This window comes from Nicotiana tabacum, chromosome 1, assembly GCF_000715075.1.
Source record: "Nicotiana tabacum cultivar K326 chromosome 1, ASM71507v2, whole genome shotgun sequence".
In the NCBI taxonomy this organism is placed as follows: Eukaryota; Viridiplantae; Streptophyta; class Magnoliopsida; order Solanales; family Solanaceae; genus Nicotiana; species Nicotiana tabacum.
Window position 1 is genome coordinate 202,719,912 of NC_134080.1, and position 23,503 is coordinate 202,743,414.

At 39.6% G+C, this 23,503-nt stretch overlaps 1 protein-coding gene across 1 annotated transcript; it reads left to right on the forward strand.

Moving 5' to 3' along the window:
- The first annotated feature begins 16,554 nt into the window (after nt 1-16,554).
- Nucleotides 16,555-20,572, forward strand: LOC142182071 (tryptophan synthase beta chain 1-like). The gene is made up of 5 exons (XM_075255983.1): nt 16,555-17,176; nt 18,076-18,435; nt 18,829-19,262; nt 20,004-20,098; nt 20,193-20,572. Exons 1-5 carry the CDS (start codon nt 16,880-16,882, stop codon nt 20,372-20,374), a joined length of 1,368 nt encoding a protein of 455 aa, XP_075112084.1. The 5' UTR covers nt 16,555-16,879; the 3' UTR covers nt 20,375-20,572.
- Nucleotides 20,573-23,503: the final 2,931 nt, after the last annotated feature.

Genomic DNA, 23,503 nt, shown 5'->3' on the forward strand with positions numbered 1-23,503 from the left:
GCGTGGTGAAGGCAGTTTTCTCGGCGTCCTCTTCATCCATCAATACCTGATGATACCCAGCGTAACAATCTACAAAAGACTGTATCTCGTGTTTGGCACAATTATCAACGAGGATGTGGATGTTGGGCAGCGGGAAATTATCTTTAGGACTTGCTCTGTTCAGATCTCGGTAATCTACACATACCCGAGTTTTCCCGTCCTTTTTTGGTACTGGAACCACATTTGCCAACCATGTTGTATATTGGACTACCCGAATCACTCCCGTTTTCAGTTGTTTGGTGATCTCCTCTTTAATCTTGTCACTGACCTCAGTTTTGAACTTTCGTTGCTTTTGTTGAACTGGAGGACAATCAGGATGAATCGGCAATTTATGAACCACTAGATCAACACCTAGTCCCGGCATGTCATCATATGACCAAGCAAACACGTCTTTAAATTCAAAAAGAAGTTGAATTATCGCCTCTCGCGTTTTCTTGTCCGTGTGAATGCTTATCTTGGTCTCCCGGATTTCTTCAGGAGTTCCTAAATTTACCGGTTCGGTGTCATTCAGATTTGGCTTAGGTTTATTCTCAAAATATTCCAACTCTCGGTTTATCTCCCTAAAAGCTTCTTCCGCATCATATTCTGGTTCTGGGTTCATTAATTCGCAGTTAAATAGCTCATTGTGATCTGGCGTGAAATCCGCAAGCATGTCATATTTAAAGCCGCATTATTATAACTGAAAAGAAAGATAAAAGGAAAAATAACAAAAATCAGAACAAAAGAAAGAATGGGAAAGCAACGATGATGATTTTTTTATTTTTCTTTGGGAAGTTGGAAGACAACACTGTTTACAACTTAGGAATTCGAAACAACAATTGAAAGGAAAAAAAACGTTCAAGTTATGTCCTGGAGATAACTTGCGACACAGGAAAGGTGGCAGGACAGGTCTACCCGGACTTCCGTCTAGTCGGGAATGGCATGGCCTCCCAGTTTCGAAGTTTGGCGTTCGGCCCCATGTACAGCATCTCAGCAGTGCTTGTGCCTTCACCTGGTTGAACTATGTGAGTCTCGTAGAGCATTTCTCTCATTGCTCCACATATCTCCTCAATTTCCTCAGCCATGAAGACCTCATCGTCCTCTTCTTCGGTGTATCTTGGCCTGATGAAAGTTTCATACAAATCCGGCAATGGTTGAGGTAACTTCCAACCCTCATTTCTCCTCTTCTTTGCCCACTCTTCATCTGCTGGAGTAGGTTTGAAGCCTAGTCCAAAAGGTTTCTTGGTGACTGGCAAGGTAATAGGTTCTGTTATTCCCTGAAGGGTTCGTCCAAACCCTTTCCCTGGCCTAAATCCGTGCCGGATCATCTCTTTGGCCACCATAACCGAGGCGTTAGACAAGAAAGGCTGGGGGCAGGGTATTCCCTCTTCGTGCTGCTCTGCCAGTACAATCTCAAAAGCTTGATAGACCGTATGTTCGCTCCCTTCTCTCGGTTCCAGATATGGGATGGATGGGTCCCGATAAATGGCATGCTCATCTTCCCCATGGACCACGATCTCTCGGTCTTCGTACTCGAACTTTACCATCTGGTGAAGAGTGGAAGGCACGGCTCCTGCCGCATGGATCCAAGGTCTGCCAAGGAGAAAATTGTAGGATGTATCCATGTCGAGCACCTGGAAGGTTACTTGAAATTCGACTGGTCCTATGACCAACAACAGGTCTATTTCTCCCATGGTATCTCTCTTGATGCCGTCGAAAGCCCTTACGCAGACATTGTTGGGTCGGATTCTTCCGGTCCCAATTTTCATTCTTTGTAGCATGGAGAGCGGGCAAATGTCAACTCCTGAGCCCCCATCCAACATTACCCGCTTGACATAATAGTCTTCGCATTTAACTGTTAGATGCAAAGCCTTGTTGTGTGCCGCTCCTTCCGGGGGTAGATCGTTCTTGCTGAAAGAGATTTGGTTGACGGCGAAGAATCTTTCTGTCATCCGCTCTAATTGCTCTACCGAGGTTTCAACTGGCACATATGCTTCATTCAGGGTCTTTAGTAAGATCTTTTGATGCTCGGTCGACCTCATTAACAATGACAGCATGGACACTTGCTATGGGTACTTGCGCAGTTGATCTATCACTTCGTAATCTGGCATTTTCATTTGTTGGAAGAACACTTCCGCTTCTTCAACACTTACGGGCTTCTTTGGCGGGAAACGCCTTTGTGTGGCGTCGTTCAGTTCTTGGGTATTTGAATACCTTCCAATGAAAGTATTTTCTGGAAGTTCTCCCATGACCTCTTTGCCTTTGTACATTACCAAAGTCTTTTGATAATTCCACGGCACTGTGGAGGGGTTGGTCATTGGCTTTTGTGGCACGCGTCCGATAACCACTGGCTCATTCAGCCGAGGTGGTTGAATCGTTCCCCGGACCACATAGGCCCCTTTCGGCACGTACATAGGTTTTGTCTTTTTGATTGCGAAGTTCTGCGTCTTCTCAGCTCGACCTCGTGGTATGTAAAGAACTCCATCCTCTACCGGTACCACTTTCTTCTCCACCTTCTTTTCAGGCTTTTACTTTATAGCCTTGGCCTCCTCCCCCTTTTCTGGTTTCTGGTCTGTTTCAGGCCTCTTCCCCGTGTCAACAATGGCAATTATGGCTTTCAGAGCAGGGTCGAACTCTTTGTCTTCACAAATCATTCTGATCAGCGGCCCATTATTGTGAGCAGGTAATGGATTGTTAGTTACATTCGGGATCTCCTCGTCCCTTAGCACTATTTTCCCTTGCTCTATCAAATTTTCGACCACTCTTTTCAACAACCAGCAGTCATTTGTATCATGTCCCTCGGCCCCTGAATGATAGGCGCATCTGACTCCAGCTTTGTAAGAAGGTGACGTCGGGTTTTGCCTTGTTTGAGGGATTGGTTGCAAGAAACCCAACTGGACTAGCTTCGGGAACAAAGTTGAGTATGGTTCACCGATGGGCGTGAAAGTCCGCTTTCGGGGTGTCTCTTGAGGGCGGAAGTTATTCTGCGGGGGTTGTGGGTTATAGTGGTTGCGGTAAGGAGGCTGATTTCTGGGAGGTGGAGCTGGGCCTCGGTTGGCTTGTTGTGGTGGATGGGCATAAGGCTGGGCATTCAAGACCATATAAGGTTGATGAGCATATGCCAAATTGGAGTGGGGGTAATAGTGTTGTGGGGTTCTTTCCGGGAAACGGGGCATGGGATGACGATACTCCCTTGCTTCCGAGGCTGCCATAGTCGTTTCTTCTTTCTTCTTCCCTCTTGTCATTCCTCCGGACCCGCTTTGGACGGCCTGGGAGGTTGCCCTTATGGCTGCTTGACTCAGAATCCTACCTGTTTTCAGACCATTTTCTACCATCTCTCCAATCTTGATCGCTTCCGCGAATGGCTTACCCATGGCTGACATCATGTTTTGGAAATAGTCAGACTCTTGAGCCTGGAGAAAAGTAGTGACCATTTCCACTTCATCCATGGGAGGCTTCACTCTTGACGCATGTTCGCGCCACTTAATAGCATATTCTCTGAAGCTTTCTGACGGTTTCTTCTTCGAATTCGACAGAGAATTTCGGTCTGGCGCAATGTCGATGTTATACTGGAATTGTTTCACAAAATCTCTGGCGAGATCATCCCATATATGCCATCGGGACATTTCCTGGTCCATATACCATTCCGAGGCTATCCCTACTAGACTTTCCCCAAAATATGCCATTAGCAGTTCTTCTTTTCCGCCGGCTCCCCGTAATTGGTTGCAGTATTTCTTAAGATGTGCAATGGGGTCACCGTGCCCATCGTATTTCTCGAACTTTGGGGTCTTGAAACCCGCTGGCAGGTGCACGTGAGGGAACATGCATAGGTCGGCGTAAGAGACGCTCTTCTGTCCGCTCAATCCTTGCATATTCTTCAAACTTTGTTCAAGGCTTCTCATTCTCTTGGCAATCTCATTTTGTTCTGCAATTCTGGGGTTCTGATCCTGCCCGGGTGCAAGCTCGCACTGAGGCGATAGAGGATTAGTGCTGGTAGCGAACCTAGTTGGTTCCATTGAAAACGATGGTGCTTGGAATGTAAAAGAGGATGAGTCAAAGCTTGGTTTGTACGTGGCAGGCTGTGCCGTAATCGGGCAAGGTGATGCAGTAAAGATGTTCATGCTTGCATCGGTGGCTGACATTCGGGGATGAGGCTCAAAAGGCAATCCAGCAGAGAAGGCTGAGGTGGCTGGGTACCCGAATGGGGTAGCAGGATAATTTATGGGGACATTAGAATCCCACTTGACCTGGAGAATAATTCAGGGAACCCGGGGACGACACTTGGCGGCTCTTTCCCATTATTCCAGTCGTCCAGCATTTCCAACATGCGGAGCCGTAGGATTCTATTTTCCTCCGCAGTTGCGGATTCAGGCGTGAGGACGGCTGAGATCGAGCTCTCCTCGGAAACAGGGATTGTTTGCAATGGAATTTCTGAAGACATTACCACACTTCCTTTTGATCTGGTGAAGTAAGTGTGAGTACTGTTTCTAGTCCTAACAACAGGTAGTTGAACACTTCTTCTTGACCTCGTGAAGTATAAGTGCGAGGCCAGACTTTCACCAAACCAACCGTCTTTTCAAAAACCCTGGAATTTCTCAACGACAAACGCACGGTTAATTTGCAGCAAATAACAGATGGTCGATCTCACGTTGGGCATGATGCACCTATACAGTTAAGTGGATCACTACATGTTTGCTACGAGAGCATGCGTCATTCCGGCATTTTCCTCTCATTTTTTTTATTATTTTTTTTATTATTTTGCAGTAAAAGAAATGCGACCGGATCCGATGAGGATTGCCTACGTATCACGATGCCTACGTGAATCAGATCATTACGTAGTTCGAAAAACACAAATGAGCGTAAAAGAAACAACCTCTTTATTGTTGAAATGGTCTATTACAAACTACATTTTGCAAAAGAAAGAGCAAACTTTGAAAATAAACCTGGACTCAGAATAGACTAAAAATCAGCCTGATGGGAAAAATAGGCAGAAGATGCTAAGATACAGACTTGACTTATGGGTGCATTATGGTTTTGAAAATTGGTGTCCGCGGGGCATCATTCAGCCTCGCCGCGGTTCTAGGCGTGAGATCCCTCTCAAGTTGTTCCATCTCATGCATAGTCTGCTTGACATAACTCATCATTGCCGAGAGGACGGTAACGCTGGTCATGTTCTCACATCGTAGACACCGTCTGGTGATGGCATGGGCAATGGCCCTGATCCTATCTCTGGTTTGCTTCTTCTCTATGAGTAGGCGTTTTATCTGATAGCTACATATCCTAAACACCTGAGCATCCTGTATATGCTGATGCTTCAGTCGCCGTACTTCCAACTTCACCTGGGCTAATGAGTCATACCAGTATCTGCTCTCAATTTGGAAATTCTTGGCCTGATCAGCTGCTTTGATCTCAAGTATAGCCATCTCTTTCTTCATTTTGGCAACAGTTTTCTCGTGGTCGCGTTTCGATTGGTTCAAATGTCGGCGATGCTTCTCTATTCTTATTCCCCACTGTGCCTTGAGCTTTGCCATAACCTTTCCCGATTCTTCTAAACCATCTCGCCACTCCGCGACTTCTCTTTTTAAACCCTTAATCAACTGCTGGTCTGATCGACTTTTGGACTGTTCATCAAGAGACAATCTCAATTTTTGGATTTGGGCCTTAAGTTCTTCATTCTCTTGGACCAATTTATTCTTTTCACTTTGATCCGCCGCGATTTGTATGCTGTTATTGAACTTCATACTGTCAATTTGTAGCTTCAAATCACCGATCTCTGCCCGATACTCCTTTTCTTTCGCTAACCAATTCCATTGCCCTTGGGATGATTCTACAAAGTCTTTGAGATGCGGTCTCTTAGCTGGTTTTTCGCAAGACAGGTCGCCTCTGAACCAAGCGTGATACCCTGGGGAAACTTCCCCTTTTGCTATATCTATCACACAGGTTCCTACCGTCAGATGTTGGCACTCACTCCAGATTTGGCGAACTTCTTCTTCGGGGAAACGCCCATCTGGACTGATCTCAATCACTTGGGTACTCAGATCTTCATCTTTCGGCACCACTTGATACCTCCCAAGTTGCCTCAGAACCCGATATGGGGCGTAGGGTTGGATGCTTTTAAGTCCCATCAACAGAAAGTGGGGCCTGGTTGCTGGCATGTATATGATTTCCTCAACAGGCGACCATCCGAGCGTCCATTGGATTTGGCTAGCAGTGAGAGTTCGGAAAAATGAGGTCCATGATGTGACGCCCTCAGGTAGATTGAAACCTTTGACTCTAGTGTAGAATTCTTCAATGCAAGTCTTCTCAGGCGAACCGTAACCCAAGAGCGGAGAGCGGCGGCATAAGTGATCGGTCATCCATATTTGCAACAGTAGGTTACATCCTTCGAAAAAGTCGCCCCTGGCTCGACAAGCAGTGAGAGCCCGAAAAATGTCAGCCATAATCATAGGCGCTAGAGTACTCTTATCTTGGGTGAGCAAAGTACTGACAACCCCATTTATTTTTAGATCGATGTTGTCGTCCTTCCTCGGGAACACTATAAGACCTAAGAAAGCCGTCATGAAAGCTAACTGCCTATGTTTGTCCCACTTTTGTCGGTTGCCTTTACTACATAGTTTGAAATCCGGCTTATTGAACCCGCCTTCATGACCGTATCTAGCATATATGAGATGGAGACTGTAGAAACCTTTGGCAAGATCTGGATGGTGAAATGTTCGGGGTATTTTCAGAAAATCCAAAAACCGGTGTACCGTGACGGCCCTAGGTGCAATCAAGTACTTGAACCTTAACGGAGCTTCATCACCCCCAATGTATCCCGCTATTTCTTCCAACGTCGGGGTGAGTTCGAAGTCCGAAAAATGGAATACATTGTGCGCCGAATCCCAGTAAGTGACTAATGATCTGATAATATCGCCCCGAGGCTGAATGTCTAGTAAATCCAGGAGATTTTTCAGATATTTCCTCACTTTGCCTTGCCCCTCCTTGCCTAAGTCGTTCCACCATAATCGCAACTCAAAAGGGATCTTGGTCATTATTGAAAATGGTTCGTTTTGTATCGTGCTCATCCTGCACATTTATTTAGGGTGATAAACTTTATTAGACTCAAAAATTAAAATTATCTAGATTTTTTTTTTTTTTGCAAAAACGGGAGGTTGGACCCGCCGAGGGTTGCCTACGTATCTCACCCCGTGCGAGAATCAAACCGGCGTAGTTCGGTCAGATCAAAATAAGGGAAACAAAAATAAAAATCCTTTAAAGAAAAGAAGAATAACCTTTTTTTTGAAATTTTGTTATATGTTTTGTTTTTCATTTTATTATTTATTTTTGAAAAGAGACCAATGAAATATTTACACATTTTAAACTTCCTCTTTTTTTGAAATTTTGAAAATCTTTTAAAGAAGTGCTACAAATGAAACATTTTATTTATATTTTTTTTGATTTTGAAAGTGATTAAAATGAATAGTCGAACTGAAAGGCAAGCTCTTTTTTTTATCAGCTTTTTTCATATTTTTTAGAAAATTCCGGTTTTGATATTACGCGGACATGGTTTTTTTTTTTTTAAAGAATAAGTGATTATCTCCCTACTCTGCTATTTTTTGAAATTTTCGGAAACCGGTCAACATGAAGATCTGAAACAAATAGATGCGCACAACAAACGGGATGCAGCAGGATGGTCTTTTCATTCCAGGTTGCCTGTCCTAGACGGACCCAACCCCTGTGTTGAGTCCCCTATGTCAAATGCAACATGATGCAGATAAGCGTTCCTACTAGGGATCCGGCATGAGGTTTCGTTATACTAGGTTTATAACCTGGGTAGATGTTCTAGACTGTGTACCCGAGCGGACAACTCGAGTCGAGGAGGGGCAACTTACCGGGAACCAAAAGGTCATCCGGCTTCGTAACTTATCCGTCCTCTTTCTTATTTCAGGTATCGACACTAATAGAATAGGGAGCCTCGACCAGCGAGCTTCTCCCCGGAGGTGAAGAGAGAAGGGTTTGGCACAGTTTATATACAGTTCAGATAATATCAAAGCAGTAAAAAAACAAACATTGCAGCACGTTATGTCAAAACATGTAATAAATATCAGATAATAAATCCAAATATAACAATTATTCTAAGCTCGAATTCTTGAACCCTGAACCAGAGGTTCTGGGTATTAGTCCCCAGCAGAGTCGCCAGAGCTGTCACACCTCCTTTTTGCGCGCCCGCCCCGAAGGATAAATGCGCGAGGGAGTTTTTCCAATTTAAGTGACAATATTCGAAATGGGATTATTTATTTAATTCAGAGTCGCCACTTGGGAAAGGTTTGGCTTTTGGTGTCCCAAGTCACCAGTTTATCTTGAATCCCAAATCGAGGAAATTTTCGACTTTTCCAAATGAAGTCTGCGAACCAGAAATTCTAAGTAAGGAATTCTGTTGAACCGAGGGAAGGTGTTAGGCACCCTCGAATCCCGTGGTTCTAGCACGGTCGCTTAAATTGTTATAATGGCTAAATATCTGATTTAAATACATGTCGTGACTTATGTGCTTTATTAAGTTTAAAACCGCTTTTATTATTATCATTTATTTTTATAGAATTGCAAAGTCGTGAAAATGTATTTCGAACTACGTCGCAATCAATGCACCCGTAATTGTTAAACACATCTCGACTCCGTTGAGATTTGGATTCGGGTCGCATCAATGCGCACCCAAGTTTAAGAATGTAATTTAATTTGAACCGCGCCTAAAGAGTTTAACGCATTATTATTTTTGGAGAAGGCCATGAAATTCACTAAACGGCCTATCCCGAGTTCTAGATATTTGTTATGGTTAATCATTGAGGGCCCCGCAATTTGCATTTTTATTTAGCGAGGCTCGTCTCATTATTTTAGAAGAGGATATCCTAAAGTGACTACATTTCTATTGTGTTTGTCTCTAATAAAATGAAAGAAAGAGGATTACATGCTGATTACATGCTTGACCAACTTCGGATCCTTATTTGACTATCTGATTTTATGAGGCGTGAATTATTTTGTGCTTTATTTCATGGATGAACATGTTATTAATTTGTTAGAGGGAATTAATATACAAGATCAATATAACTACTAAAGCTTATGATAAATGTTCTCCAGATCCGAGTTTGAAACTCGCTTATTTAAACCAAGTCAATAGAATTATCATATCGAAAACTATTGCTAATAGAGTTTGAACAGGATCATGTGAACTACCTACAAAGATTCGATAAAACTAAATATCATATCTGGCAAGCTTAAAGCATTCTTTCCTATACATGCAGAATATTAATTGAAAAGTCACCTAATTATCTGTGTGTTAAAACACTCATACATTCCTCATTAGACAACCCATTAAGCAAACGAAATCACAATTTAGGACGGACTGAGCTGCGATTAAGTACAAGGCTACCTAACGTGTTTCTCTATTGAATTACAAACTAAACAAATTACACAGATCTTAATAACATTCGTAAAAATAAAAACTGTAACTGCAGCAAACGGATGATTAAACTCCTGCATATCTTTGATTTCATGCTTTCATTGTTACATCAGATGCAAAGTCTTAGTATGTACCTGGATGTTGGATACCACAGAAGAAGCAAGGGGTCAGTAGGACAATAGAAGCAACACCAAACAGCAGCAGTAACAGCAGGTACAAATAGAACAGCTCCCAGTGCAAGATACAGTTAGGACCGATAAAAATGGTAGAAAGGCAGCAGCAGACAATGCAGTAGGAAACAGAAATCCAGACAATCCAATTCCAAGGGAATCAACCAAGGCAAACCAAACTAACACACTTTAGCTGATACTTGAAAGAAAGGAAAACTGGCTGAATAGGCTGAGCAGGCTAAGAATTGAACAAAAGCAGGAAGAAAAACCAGTTTCTGATTTCTGTATCTTTATTCCTCTTACTATCTATTTCTTTTCAAAATCCAATGTCCAATTTCAGTCTTTAAATCTATTTTTGGCTATCCAAAAGAATTCTTTTCCAGTTTTCTGTTTTTCAGAACTTAACTCTCCTAAAAATGTTCCCTCTCAATTCAACCTGTTATTATCAATGTCTGTCTGTGTGTGTGTATTCTTGCTCCCCCCTTTTACTGATGGAAGTCCTGCCCTTTTATAAGCCTTAACATCAGCCCTTTAACAGCCTGTTAAACCAAAAGAACACCCCTCACATGTGCTATCTTCTTTTCAGTTTCCACTTAGCTATTTAAGTATTAACCCCCCCCCCCCCCCATCACATTCCCTGGCAGACTTACTCTTTTAAATGAGGTTTAATACTTCTTAAACTAAAGCAGGGTAATGGGCAGCAGAATATATCTGACAGCATATGCTGTCAAACTATTTTTAAATCAAAAAGCCCTTTATGCAGGAACCAGGCTGTGCACAAATGCACATGTTGTGCACAAGTGCACATGCCCTCCAATTCAGAACTTAAACAAAACATTCCTTTTACATTTCTGATTCAAATTAACAACTATAAGTAAACAAACTCAGTTCCTAATTGATTCAAGCAAATGCTTAGCAGAAGTAAGTCGATTTGTTATTGTTCGGACAACTGAAACTAATTGACGACATATGTCGACTCGACTATACTAGTTATAACACATACAATCGAAACCAAAATCAGACATTTAACAGTATCGAACACATGATTCGAATTGTACTGACTAAGCAAAATTGTACTCGAGGAATCAGTTGGTCAGTTCAAATTTGAAAATCAGCTAATTGCACAACACGTACATACATACACATTATCAGAACAAGTAGAAAAAGGACTCAATCAAACGCAGAGGTTCATGCAAGGTGGACAGGACACAGTTGGTAAAATTCGAAACACAAATTTCACAAAACATGAACAGCCTTTTAAACAATCTCATGGACTAAAACAAATAAAGAAAAGAAAGCAAAACTCACCTTAAACCCCGAAAAATCAAAAACCCTAGCTTGGACTCGAACAGACCTTTCTTAAGGCTGAACGGACTTTAATCGATTAAGGTCCATTAGACCTTAATCTCTTGGTTTAAACGAGATACGGACCAGTGACGAGGAACCCTAAGGTTCCAAAAATTAGATCCGGGATTCATGCTTCCCTGGTCAGATTCGGACCAAACCAAGCATGGTTTGGTCACGAGGGGGGTCTGGGGAGTGTCTGGTGTGAAGTTGAGGCCGACTGGTGTAAATCAGGTTCCGACTCGAATCTTCAAATGAAGATTCGAGAAGGTGGGAGGGGATTCGAAGTGTGTGATTGGTGGATTTGGGTTCAGGATGGAGAGGAGCATCTACGGTGTTAAGGGTGGGGTCACCGGCGTCCATGCCGCCGGCTTTCATGGTGAAAGTATACAGGGGCGGCTAGGGTTTGAAGGGGAAGGGTCTGGTGAAGACGAAGGCTGGGGTATTGGATAGGGGGGCAGGGTATGGTTGTAGGTTTATATAGTTAGTGGATAGGTGGATCCTGGCCGTTGGATGAGACATGATGAAGGGCCAGGATCCTTCGACTAACAGGGAACGACGTCGTTTCAAGGGTAAAGGGTTGAGGTCGGTCCGGGTGAGACGGGTCGGGTCTGTTAGTGGGTTCGGGGTGAGAGATCTTGGCCGTTGATCTTTCAGAGATCAACAGCTCAGATCAGCCTGGATTAAAACGGCGTTGTTTGGACGTTCTTGAAGTAGGCTGGTCACGGACCGGGCAAGCATGGGTTTTGGGCTGAGTTTGTTTGGGCCAATTTGTTTAAAATTGGACCGGCCCAAGTCCGAGAATTTTTTTTCTTTTATTATTATTTTATTTTCTTCTTTATTTTAAAAACAAAACCTAAGTAAATCAAATTAAAATTAAATAAACACTTAATACAATTATTTGCACACACATATTAAAATATTTAAAGATGCCTATTTATGATTTTCTATTTAACGAACGGATCCCGGTTCAAATTACGCATGACACATACATTTTTTGTATTTTGCTTTAATAAAAATAAAATGGGCGAAAATTATAAATAATTAACAAAGTGCCATGTAAAATCCAAAAAATTGTACAATAGGACCATTTGTTATTATTTTTATTTCTTTTTGGAGCGATTGTCGCGTAAAACAAAAATCACGTGCTCACATCATTTTCAGCTCAAGTAAGGAATAAAAGAACATGTTTTTTTTTTGAGCCATCTGGTATATGTAATCAACTGACTCGGCTACTTTAGATCCGTGTTATATAGGGCAGTGGCGAAGCCATTCTTTGCCATAGGGTGTCAATTGATACCCCTTTGCTAGAAATTTACATTGCATAGATAGGTAAAAAAGTATTTTTATATATATATAATATATGTTGACTCCCTTTGCCTTTTTGCATGTTTACTTTTTATGTTTTGACTAAGCCGCTGGCATAGGAAAAGCACTCCCTATAAGGAATTTTTCTATTTAGAGGGAACCCAATACCTCTAGTTAAGGGTGGAGGAATCTCTTCCAATCCACCACATCGTGTAGTGACATGGAGCATATATGTGGATTGATAAACCAAGTTCAATTGATAAAAATATTTTTTTATTAATAAGATCACCTATAAAGTAATTATATGTAAATATCCTTAATGCGTTAATGGGTAACCTGATAAAATTGACAACTTATTTGCTATCACGGCTTAAACTATATCATTGATAGTATATTAAAAAAAATCTTTAACGTTAGCTATACATAATTTAAGTCTTATCCTTGCTATAAATGAGTATTCAATGTAACCTTCCAAATTTAATGCAATTAATATTGTTGAATATGCAGATTAGAGTACCCAGGTGTTAGCCCAGAGCTTAGCTTTCTAAAAGATATCGGGCACGCAGAATTTTCTACTGTCACAAATGAACAAGCCTTAGAAGGTAAATTAATTACCTTTTGTGGAAGATGGAATCATAACCATTCAAGTTTTCAATATTAATGAATGTTTGTTCAATTTTGTGGTTGCAGCATATAAACGGTTGTGCAGGCTAGAAGGGATATTCCCAGCCTTGGAAGCTTCTCACGCACTTGCATTTCTTGACAAACTTTGCCCTACTCTAGAGGATGGTGAGAAAGTGGTTGTTAATTTAAGCGGCCGCGGAGATAAGGATGTTACCATAGTCTTCAATCATACTACAAAGGATGAATGAATAAATGAATGAACCAACAACGAATTACTACATTAATGAATTGATGTGTATATTGTAATTTGTAAAAAGAGAAAGAGATATACATAAATGTCAACCTAGCAAGTAGGATCACAAATCAAATTAAGAGATATTCTAGTACCTAAGTAAGTCAGTGACAATATTTTCAAAGGTGTTTCACAAAATTGCTATATCCATAAAAAGATAGTAGTAGTTAATTTTATTTTTTTTGGTCGAATGAAAATTTTTATTCATCACCAGAACAAGTATAATGAGGAAATACAAAACGACTCTAGCACCCTGCTATATATAAATTCTCGTACTTACTCAGCTAAGCACAAGTAAATTTATTTGTATCCTATTTTGTACAAATAGTATTTATTTCTATCCCCTATCTAGCTATATACTTCTTCTATCCATCTTCTATCCTTGTCCGGCTTCCGTTTGTTGATTATCTCCATCACACGAACTTTGCATTCCTTTTTGATTTGATCACATAACCTGCTTGGTCTAGGCACTGAACTTTTTCATAAGGCTTCGTTTCTCCCCTTCCATATGTGGTAGTTCAATGCTGCCAATACAGCAAAGGAGAACTCCTTCCTTAGTTTACTTCCCATTTTTCTGCCTACTCGTTTCCATAAATGTTGTCCTTCATAGTTTGTAATTCTTATCTTTAACCACTCAAGAATTTTAGTAATACACAATTTAGAAAATTGGCACACATAGAACAAATGTTCAATTGATTCTCCACATAATACACATATGCCATCTGAATTGATCCCTCTATGAGCTAGCCTATTCTTTGTGAGCAGCTTTCTTTGCATAATCAGCCAACAAATGAAGCTATGTTTTGGAATATTTTGTTTATTCCAAACCCATCTTCCCAAATGGCATTTGACCAGATTTCCTTTCAACCATGAGTACCCTTTCATGATTGTATATCTACCTGTTTGTGATTGCCATCCTCCCTGATTATATACCCCTGCAAGCTTGTCTCTTATATGGCAAATTTTCTTCTAATACTAGCTACTATGTTGTGGTACACTGTATAGCCATCAATCAGTGTTCTTTAAGTATATATGGTTGATCCATTTGACCCACAAAGAATCAACCTTTGTCGTTATATCCCAAACATATTTCCCTATTGATGCCTCGTTCCATGCTATACAGTCCTTTATTCCTATTCCTCCCTCTTCCCTTGGCCTACAAACAAGATCCTAGGCCACTAATGGTCTTCTATTTGTTTCCACCTTGCCATCCCATAGATAGTTACAACATATTGTTGTTATTATTTTGAGCACTGCTTTGGAAAGCAGAAAATTCGATGCCTGGTACGTGTGAAGATGCATCAACATTGCATTAATCATTTGCACTCTCCCGGCATAAGATAGGTGTTTTGAACCCCAACTCCTTATTCTAGTTATTATTTTATCTATTAGTACTTGACAATCCATTTTTGATAGCTTATTCAATGATATTGGAACATCTAGGTACTTGAAGGGAAGACAGCCTCTACTATAGCTAGTTATTTCACATAAGCTCTCTATCTCCTGAGTCTCCATATTAACAGCATATATGTTGGAGTTTCCTGCATTAATTGTTAGTCCTTGTCACGACCCCGGTTCGCCCTCCGTGAACCATCGTGACGGCACCTAGTCTCTACGACTAGGTAAGCCTAAAACGCATAAGATAAACCAATTTGCGGAAGAATACAATTTAAAATAGAAATAATGTAATAAAACAGCGTTTTAAAAGTGCCGCTCGGCATACAAAATATAACTATCAAATCCAATATATATACTTCTCCCAAAATCCGGAAACCCATGAATCACAAGCTAAGAGATACATAAGAAGCTCTAACTCTAGAAATGTCTAACCAAAAGAGGAATACTGAAGGGATATACTATTACATAAAGATAGAAAGGGATAGTCAGTCCAACCTAGCCCTACGTGGGCCACTGATCCTCACGAACTAGCCTATCATATTTAAAAATTATTTTTGTATATTTAAAATTTAGGTTTTAACCTAAAATAAATATATATTTTTTTTACAAGTAAAAAAATTATACTTATTGGATAGAAAGTTTCTGCAAAATTTAATAGCTTTTGATATTTTTCCAATGGATTACTACAAAATACAAAAAAGGAGGACAATATTTCATCCATTAAAAGTCAATACTCAAAATAAACTATCCAAAAATATTTTTAAAGTGCTCATAACATATCCAATACCAACAAATCATCTTCATCAAGCACATTTGAATCCTTTTTATGAAACAAAAATGTCTCAACATCTTTATTTTTAACTAAATCTATAAATATACACAATTTTAATTAGTTAAACATTAAAAAATCACTAAATTTTAAGAACAAAAAATATGTTGAATTCACATTATATAATAGTGCCAATTGAGATTGGACTCTTCTTCTTTTTATTTTTAGTTCCCTATTTTTTTTAATTGAATATTTATTAAGCCCACGAGCCGGTCCAGCCCAGTCTCAATCAAGCCTCATGGGCCACGGGCTTACTTGGGCCGAGCTTAAAAAGCCTCATTTTTTGAATGGGCTCCAAAAATCTTGGCCAACCTATCAAATTACAGGCTGGGTTAGGCCGGCCCACCAGGGCAAGCCAATATTGACGGCTCTATAGAGACGAGTGCATTGAACAAGCCATAGATTTATCGAAATCCAATAACACATATTAAAATAATTTATTAAATAATATAAATAACAAATATTAGACTCAATAAATCTACTTGATTGTAGTAAATTAGAATCTTGAAACTATAATATTCAAATCCTCTATAAGACGGGGTCTGAATAAAAAGTATTCTCACTATAATCATCCAAACATTTATTCAAGTAATGAAATTATTATCAAGAAAATGTAATAGAGATATTAATACGGCCGATACAAAGTAGCAATAGTAAAACTATGTCCAAATAGAAAGTATTCTGATAGTAACTTAGTAATTTGAATATATGAGATAATATCTATTGGGTATGGTATTCGAACTTATTACTATTTGCATATGGATAATGGACTAAATATAAAGTATAAAAATAACGGATTCTCGGATATCCAAAAAACTGAAGTATCAAATCCAAAATCCAATCAAAAAATAATAAAAACTAAATCCATAATCCAATCCGTAATACGAAAATCCAAACCAAAAATCCAAAAATTTCTATTTGAATTTAGAGTTTAGCCCAAACTATGCCCAACTCTAGTTAATAGTCTTTAGTCCGAATGATAGCTGTTCGTTTAAAACGTTGATAAATTTTAAGTACTACTGTAGCCAAACACGTGTATGTAACTATATACACAAATTAATAGCCTTAGCCATCAAATGAATAGGTTAATCTTTAGACTGAGGCTATTTAACTAGAGCTGTAGTCGATGTACAATTTCAGGCAACCCTATGCTAATTCAACAACCCTATTCTTTCGCTTCTGTTTTTCTATCACTCTGTCACCTTATCATCTTATTTTGTCGATGTTACTACATGTTGTGCCTGCTTCTTTTACTTTTATCTTGAGTTGGGGGTCTACCGAAAATAGCTTCTCTATCTTTATAAGGCAGGGGTAAGGTCTGCATACACTCTACCCTCTCAGACCCCGCTTTGTAGAATTACACTGGGTTTGTTATTGTTATTGTTGTCTTGAAGTTCTCAATATATTAGCAGCCTTAAGTTCTAGTTCATTCTTGTTTTTTATACATCCCTAACAAAGACATTATGGTATGTAACATCGAAGTTAATTTTCGACAAGCAAAAATTGCTACATCTGGTGAACCAAGATTGTCATATAGCAGAAAATGGAAAGGAAAATTTGCTATATTTTCCGTAGCTACTGGCCCGAGCCGAGTTACAGAGTTACCAGGGAAGCTGGTTTACTATGAAAAAAAGAGATCAATATTGAACAATGAAAAGTTTGGGATTTTTGGTGGAAAGTTCGTACCTGAGACGCTTATATCTTCTTTAACAAAGCTTGATTACGAATTCAACTCTGCTTTGCATGATCCTCAGTTTCAGGTTTTTCTTAAATTCCCTTACTAGTACTAGTACATGTAACTATTTTTTTATACGATTTCACGTACTCCTACAAAGTTATGAGAGAGTTGTTTCCAATGTTATTCCAACAAAAAAACGAGTTGCCTGTGTATTATCGCTGAAATTGATGCACTATAACAGTAAAGTCATAAAACTACTTTTGCTCCCATTATAGTAACTAATCACCTATGTGCGAAATGCTCAGTAAATTTCGCCGCCCACGTCATTTGCCATATCAGCGCTTTACCCACTTTATTTGTAAACTTCATGTCAGATAATAAAAGAATTTGTTGGGTGTGCGAACAACCTGCGTATAAGACGTAGGGAGAATTTTTAACGATGTTAGAACTTTTGGAAAAAATCGTGCGGGCTTGTCCAAAGCGAATAATACACACCATATTATGAGTATCCTTGAGCTGGTTTAGACCAACAACTCGTATCAGAACCCAGGATCAGCGGGAGTATATGGCGATGGCAAAGTAATGATGCGAGGCTCGGTTTGGAGATGCAAACTCAAAAAGAAGCTAGTAGCAGGCTTCGATTGCCATAAATACTCTAAGAATTTGTATCGCACACAGTGAATCATAGAAATTGACCCGTGGATTGTGACACGTGAAACTTAGTTCAATTCGAGGGGGAGATTATTGGGCGTGTGAATAAAGTCTCACATTAGTAGCTGAAAAGATTGTGAGCCAACATGTGAGATTGGGTCGTTTGATGGTGTGAGACCTTTTAGAAAAAATCGTGCGAGTGTGACCTAAAGCAGATAATATCTGACTATGTGTTAAGAGTATCTTTGAGGTGGTTTAGCCTAACAGAATTACTAGAAACTCTTGACTAGCAATATTTTAAACTAACAACATATAAATTTTTTTATGCAGATGGAGCTCGAAGTGGCACTAAGGGACTACGTAGGCCGTGAAACTCCTTTATACTTCGCTGAGAGACTAACAGATCACTACAAGAGCAGAAATAGGGGAAAAGGGCCAGACATCTATCTAAAAAGAGAAGATTTGAACCATGTTGGAGCACACAAGATCAATAACGCTATTGCACAAACAATGTTGGCTAAGCGCATGGACTGTAAAAATATCATAGCAGCCACCGGTGCTGGCCAGCATGGCGTCGCGACGGCGGCTGCCTGTGCTAAACTCTCATTGGAGTGTACTGTATTCATGGGAAGCTTAGATATGGAGAGACAACCTTCTAATGTACTCTTGATGAAGCATCTTGGTGCAAAGGTACTTCTTCTTTCACAAAATCATTTATATTTTTTGTCATACTGACATCACTAACTTTATCTGCTACTTTCTCTGTCCTATATGTGACACTTTTTCATTTTCGAGATTTAAACTTCTTATTTTGACATTGTGTTTGGACGTAAAAATTTTAAGTTTTTCAAAATAAAAAAACTACGTAAAAAAATAGTATAAGTCACAATAATAAATAATTTGAAATATTCAAAAATTACGGTCAAAAAATAATTCGTTTGACTCTCGAAGTTCGAATATCGTCACGTAAATTGAGATGGTGAGAGTATAATAGTAAAGTCGCAAACCAATGTGTATCTCATTAAAGTAACTGAATTATTGTGTAAATTACTCAGATCCTAACATGTTTGAATATTGATGTAGGTGAAATCTGTTAAAGGGAGTTTTAAAGATGCAGTGTCAGAAGGCATTAGAAGTTGGGTTAACAACTTGGAGACAAGCTATTTCTTAGCAGGTGCAGCGATAGGACCACACCCATGTCCAACCATGGTTCGTGAATTCCAATCAGTGATTGGAAAAGAAACGAGGAAACAAGCCATGGACAAATGGGGTGGGAAACCAGATGTGTTAGTGGCTTGTGTAGGTAGTGGCTCTAATGCGTTGGGTCTATTTCATGAATTTATTGAAGATGAAGATGTGAGGCTAATAGGAGTTGAAGCTGGTGGGGTAGGTCTTGATACAGGAAAACACTCAGCAACTATGGCTAGAGGTCAAGTTGGGGTGTATCATGGTGCAATGAGCTATCTGTTACAAGATGAGGAAGGACAAATTATTGGACCTTACTCAATAGGTGTGGGGTAAGCTTTCACTTTAATTTCAAGCGTACGGATAATTTTAATCAAGACAGCTCAATTAAATACAATGTCATTTTCAGCTCAAGTAAACAATAAACGTGTTTTTTTTGGGGGGAGGGCGGGCAGGTTAAACCATATGGTATATGTACTCAACTGACTCGACTAATTTAGATTCGTGCTGTATAGAACAGTAGCAGAGTCATTTTTTGCCAACGTGTGTCAATTAATATCCCTTCGCCCTAAATTTACAGTGCATAGATAGGTATAGGTGTATATATATGTTGATTCCCTTTTGTCTTTTTGCATGTTTATTTTTCATATTTTGACTTCCCTTGGTGAGAATCCTGACTACGCTACTAGTATAGGGAAAACACTCCCTATACAAAATTTCTCCATTCCGAGGGAACCCAACACCTCTAGTTAAGAATGGAGGAATCTCAATCATTCCACCACATGATATGGTGGTAAGGAGCATATATGTAGATAAATGAAGACTTTATTGATAATTTTTTTTTTACCAATCAGGTCATCGATAAAATAGTTATATGTAAATCTTGTTAATGAGTTAATTGGCAACTTGATAAAGTTGACTACTTATTTGTTTGTTACAGGTTAAATTACATTATTGATAGTATAAAAGAATCTTAAACGTTATCGATACAAAATTGAAGTCTTATCCTTGCTATAAATGAGTATTTAATGTTACCCTCCAAATTTAATAATGCAATATTATTGAATATGCAGATTAGAGTACCCCGGTGTTAGCCCAGAGCTTAGCTTTCTAAAGGACATTGGGCGTGCAGAGTTTTCTAGTGTCAAAGATGAACAAGCCTTAGAAGGTAAAATTAATTATCTCTAACTTTTTGAAAGATGGAATCTTAACCATTCAAATTTTCAATAGTAATTGATGTTTATTCACTTTTATGGTTGCAGCATATAAACTGTTGTGCAGGCTAGAAGGGATATTCCCATCCTTAGAAGCTTCACATGCACTTGCATTTCTTGACAGACTTTCCCGTACTCTAGCGGACGGTGAGAAGGTAATTGTTAATTTGAGCGGTCGCGGAGATAAGGATGCTGCCACAGTCTTCAATCATACAACAAAAGATGAATGAATTACAACATTAATGAACTAATATGTATATTGTAAATTGTATACAAACAAAGAGATATACATAACTGTAAGTAGGATCGCAATTCAAATTGTACCTAAAGATATCTCGATAGGTTATAGTGAGTCAGTGACAATACTTTCAAAGGTGTTTCACATACATTGCTATATCCATAAAGATATACTAGTAGTTAATTTGATATATAGTTTAGTGTAAACATTGGACGAAAATAATATTTTTTCATGTATTCAAATACTACTGTGTACGGAGAACAATACAAATTAAAATAAATAATTAATATACACTATATAAAAAGGAAAAAAACAAGGAAGAGATGGGATCATTTTTCTATTCTAGTCTTGTCAAGAAAATATATTATGCTGTTACATAATTTTTCTTGTCGAGTGCAAAAAAAAAAAAAAAGATATTTTATCATAGTTGGCCGCTTGGTTCTACAATTTTGAAGCAATAAACTAATTACAATAGCTTGCTAGTGAAATATAAAAGCTCAATCAACGACATCTCAAACCCACACAAGATGGTTCAAATGACTTTTTGTCACGACCCAAAATCTAACCATATCGTGATGGCACCTATCGTGATAATAGGCCAGCCACTTATTTCCAAACATTCCATTTTTCAAATAAATACTTAAGGAAAATTATAATTTTAAAAGAAATTCAATAAGATAAAAGTATAAATCAAAATCCAGCGGAAAGAAACATAATCCCGACCTCGGGTGTCACTAAGTCATGAGTTAAAACTATTATATCTGTCCGAAACAACATGACCAACACAGTCTGAGAATATCCAAATAAATATACTAAAGGAAGATAGGGAGGGGAGAAGGCGAAAATGCGGTCGCCAAGAAGCTACCTCGTAATCTCCACAGAAGGTCCCCAACTGGTGTGATCAGCAACCGCTGCCGTGCTCCGAGATACCTGGATCTACACGCAGGGGTGCAGGGGGTAACGTGAGTACACCAACTCAGTAAGTAACAAGTTCAAATTATGGATTGACGGTAGTGACGAACCAAACCTCAATAGGTCGCAACAGTTAATTGTACGGAAGAGTAGACATGCTTACAGTTCATGTAGTATCTCAGCAATAATTAAACATATTATGAACGATACAGAGTATAAAGCTTAGGAAACTCTAAGTACCAATGCACAAATGACATGATCAATGTTACGTATAATACTTCCACTCACAGTGCTCAACAACTCGGTATTGTATACGGCCCACTCGGCCCAGGAAAGATCCATTCCGGAGTGTATACACATCATAGACTATAAGTCACCTAGTACCGAGGAAACAGGCTAATCCAGCCTCATGGAGAAGATCCATCTCCATACCAATACTTCGGACAAGATACATATCCAGGGAAGATCCATCCCTCAATATCATCAACTGCGCTCACTGGGGGTGTAAAGACTCCGGAGGGGATTCTCTGAGCTTAAGCGATATATCAATGCCAGCGAAGGCATGATCAGTATCTTGCTGCGGTGTGTAGCCCTATCCCATACTGTCAATCAATATCAGGCTCTCGGCCTTACTCAGTCAATGCTCTCCAGTCTCACACGCATGTGCTAAGATGTCATGATACAAGCCCGAATAATGATATGATATGTCAAATGGAATAATCGAGACTGAAGCATGATATAATATGCATGAACAGGACTGAGTATAGAATATAAATGAAGCTAATAACATGACAGCAAGAAAAGACCTCTCGGGTCTCAATAGTATTGGCGTAAAGACTTAACATGGTAATTAGCATGATTTTGCATCTCATTGACTTAATCACATAGATGCAACACAGATATCAGCAATAAAGAGTCACTAAGTGGAGCTCTGGAATGATCCAGGCTGCTTTTCTCACGGTGCACGCCCATACGTCCGTCACTTGGCATTTGCGTCACCTCAATAATAATAATAGAATACATAGTTCGGGGTTTCGAACCCTCGGAACCAAGTTTGGAAGCGTTACTTACCGCAAGTCAAGCCAAAATCTAGCCCCCAACGCCTTTTCCTCTCGACTCGACCTCCAAATGCCCGACTCTAACCAAAATCAAAACCATAACATCAATATATACTTAGGGAACAAAGTCCATGCGAAAATAATCAAATTACAACACAAATTTCAAAATTTGGTCAAACCCGAACCCTGAGCCCACTTCTCGGATTTCGATAAAATTTACAAAACTAGAATCCTTACACTCTCACGAGTTCATACACACCAAGAATACCAAAATCCGACCACAAATGACCCCTCAAATCCTTAGATTAAGGTCTCCAATTTCAAAGTCCTAAACCCCTAATTTTTGCTACTAATTTCAATAGATTTCAGGATTAATCAGTAAATTACCACCATAGAAACAAAACATCTTACATCCATGGAATCCCCTTGAAATCCCTCTTCAAAATGCTCCGTCAAGCTCAAGCCCGTATGAGAAAAATGATGAAATAACTAAAAATTCGCGAAGGAAACCTTATATACTTTTTGACCCAGGTATTTCGCACTTGCGGTCCATTTCCGCTTCTGCGCTACAACTTTTGCAGTCAAACGCACCGCTTCTGTGGGGTTCTCTTTGGTTCCAGGAACCGCACCTGCGCCTTCCCTTTTGCACCTGCGGTCTCGCAGGTGCGCTCCACCTTCCGCACTTGAGACTTCTGGACTTCTTGCTCTTGGCTGCATCTGCGGCTTCCCAAGCGCTTCTGCAGGTCCGCACCTGCGGTCCTCAAGCCGCAGGTGCGGTTATGACTGGAACTTCAGCAACCACAGCTGCAAATTTCCAACTCCAAACTTCCTGTCAACTACCTGAAATCATTCCAAGGCCCTAGGGACCTCAACCAAAAGGATGAACAAGCCATATACCACTATCCAAACTTATATCAATCTTCGAAACACCTAAAAACATCGAATCAACAAAATAACATCGGATTTAAGCCTAAGGTTCCAAAAACTTCTGAATTCCGCTTTTGATCAAAAAGTTTATCAAGACTCGTCCGAGTGACCTAAAATTTTGCACACACGTCCCATATGACACAACACGCCTACTGCAACTTCCAGAATTCTATTCCGACCCCTATATCTAAATCTCCCCTATCAACTGGAAAACACCAAATTTC

Excerpts from the sequence above, each read along its gene's own strand:
- LOC142182071 (XM_075255983.1), top strand. The coding sequence starts at position 16,880 with ATGGTATGTAACATCGAAGTTAATTTTCGACAAGCAAAAATTGCTACA. Across the intron at positions 17,177-18,075 it reads TGCATGATCCTCAGTTTCAG|ATGGAGCTCGAAGTGGCACT; the intron begins GTTTTTCTTAAA and ends TTTTTTATGCAG. Across the intron at positions 20,099-20,192 it reads AGATGAACAAGCCTTAGAAG|CATATAAACTGTTGTGCAGG; the intron begins GTAAAATTAATT and ends TTATGGTTGCAG.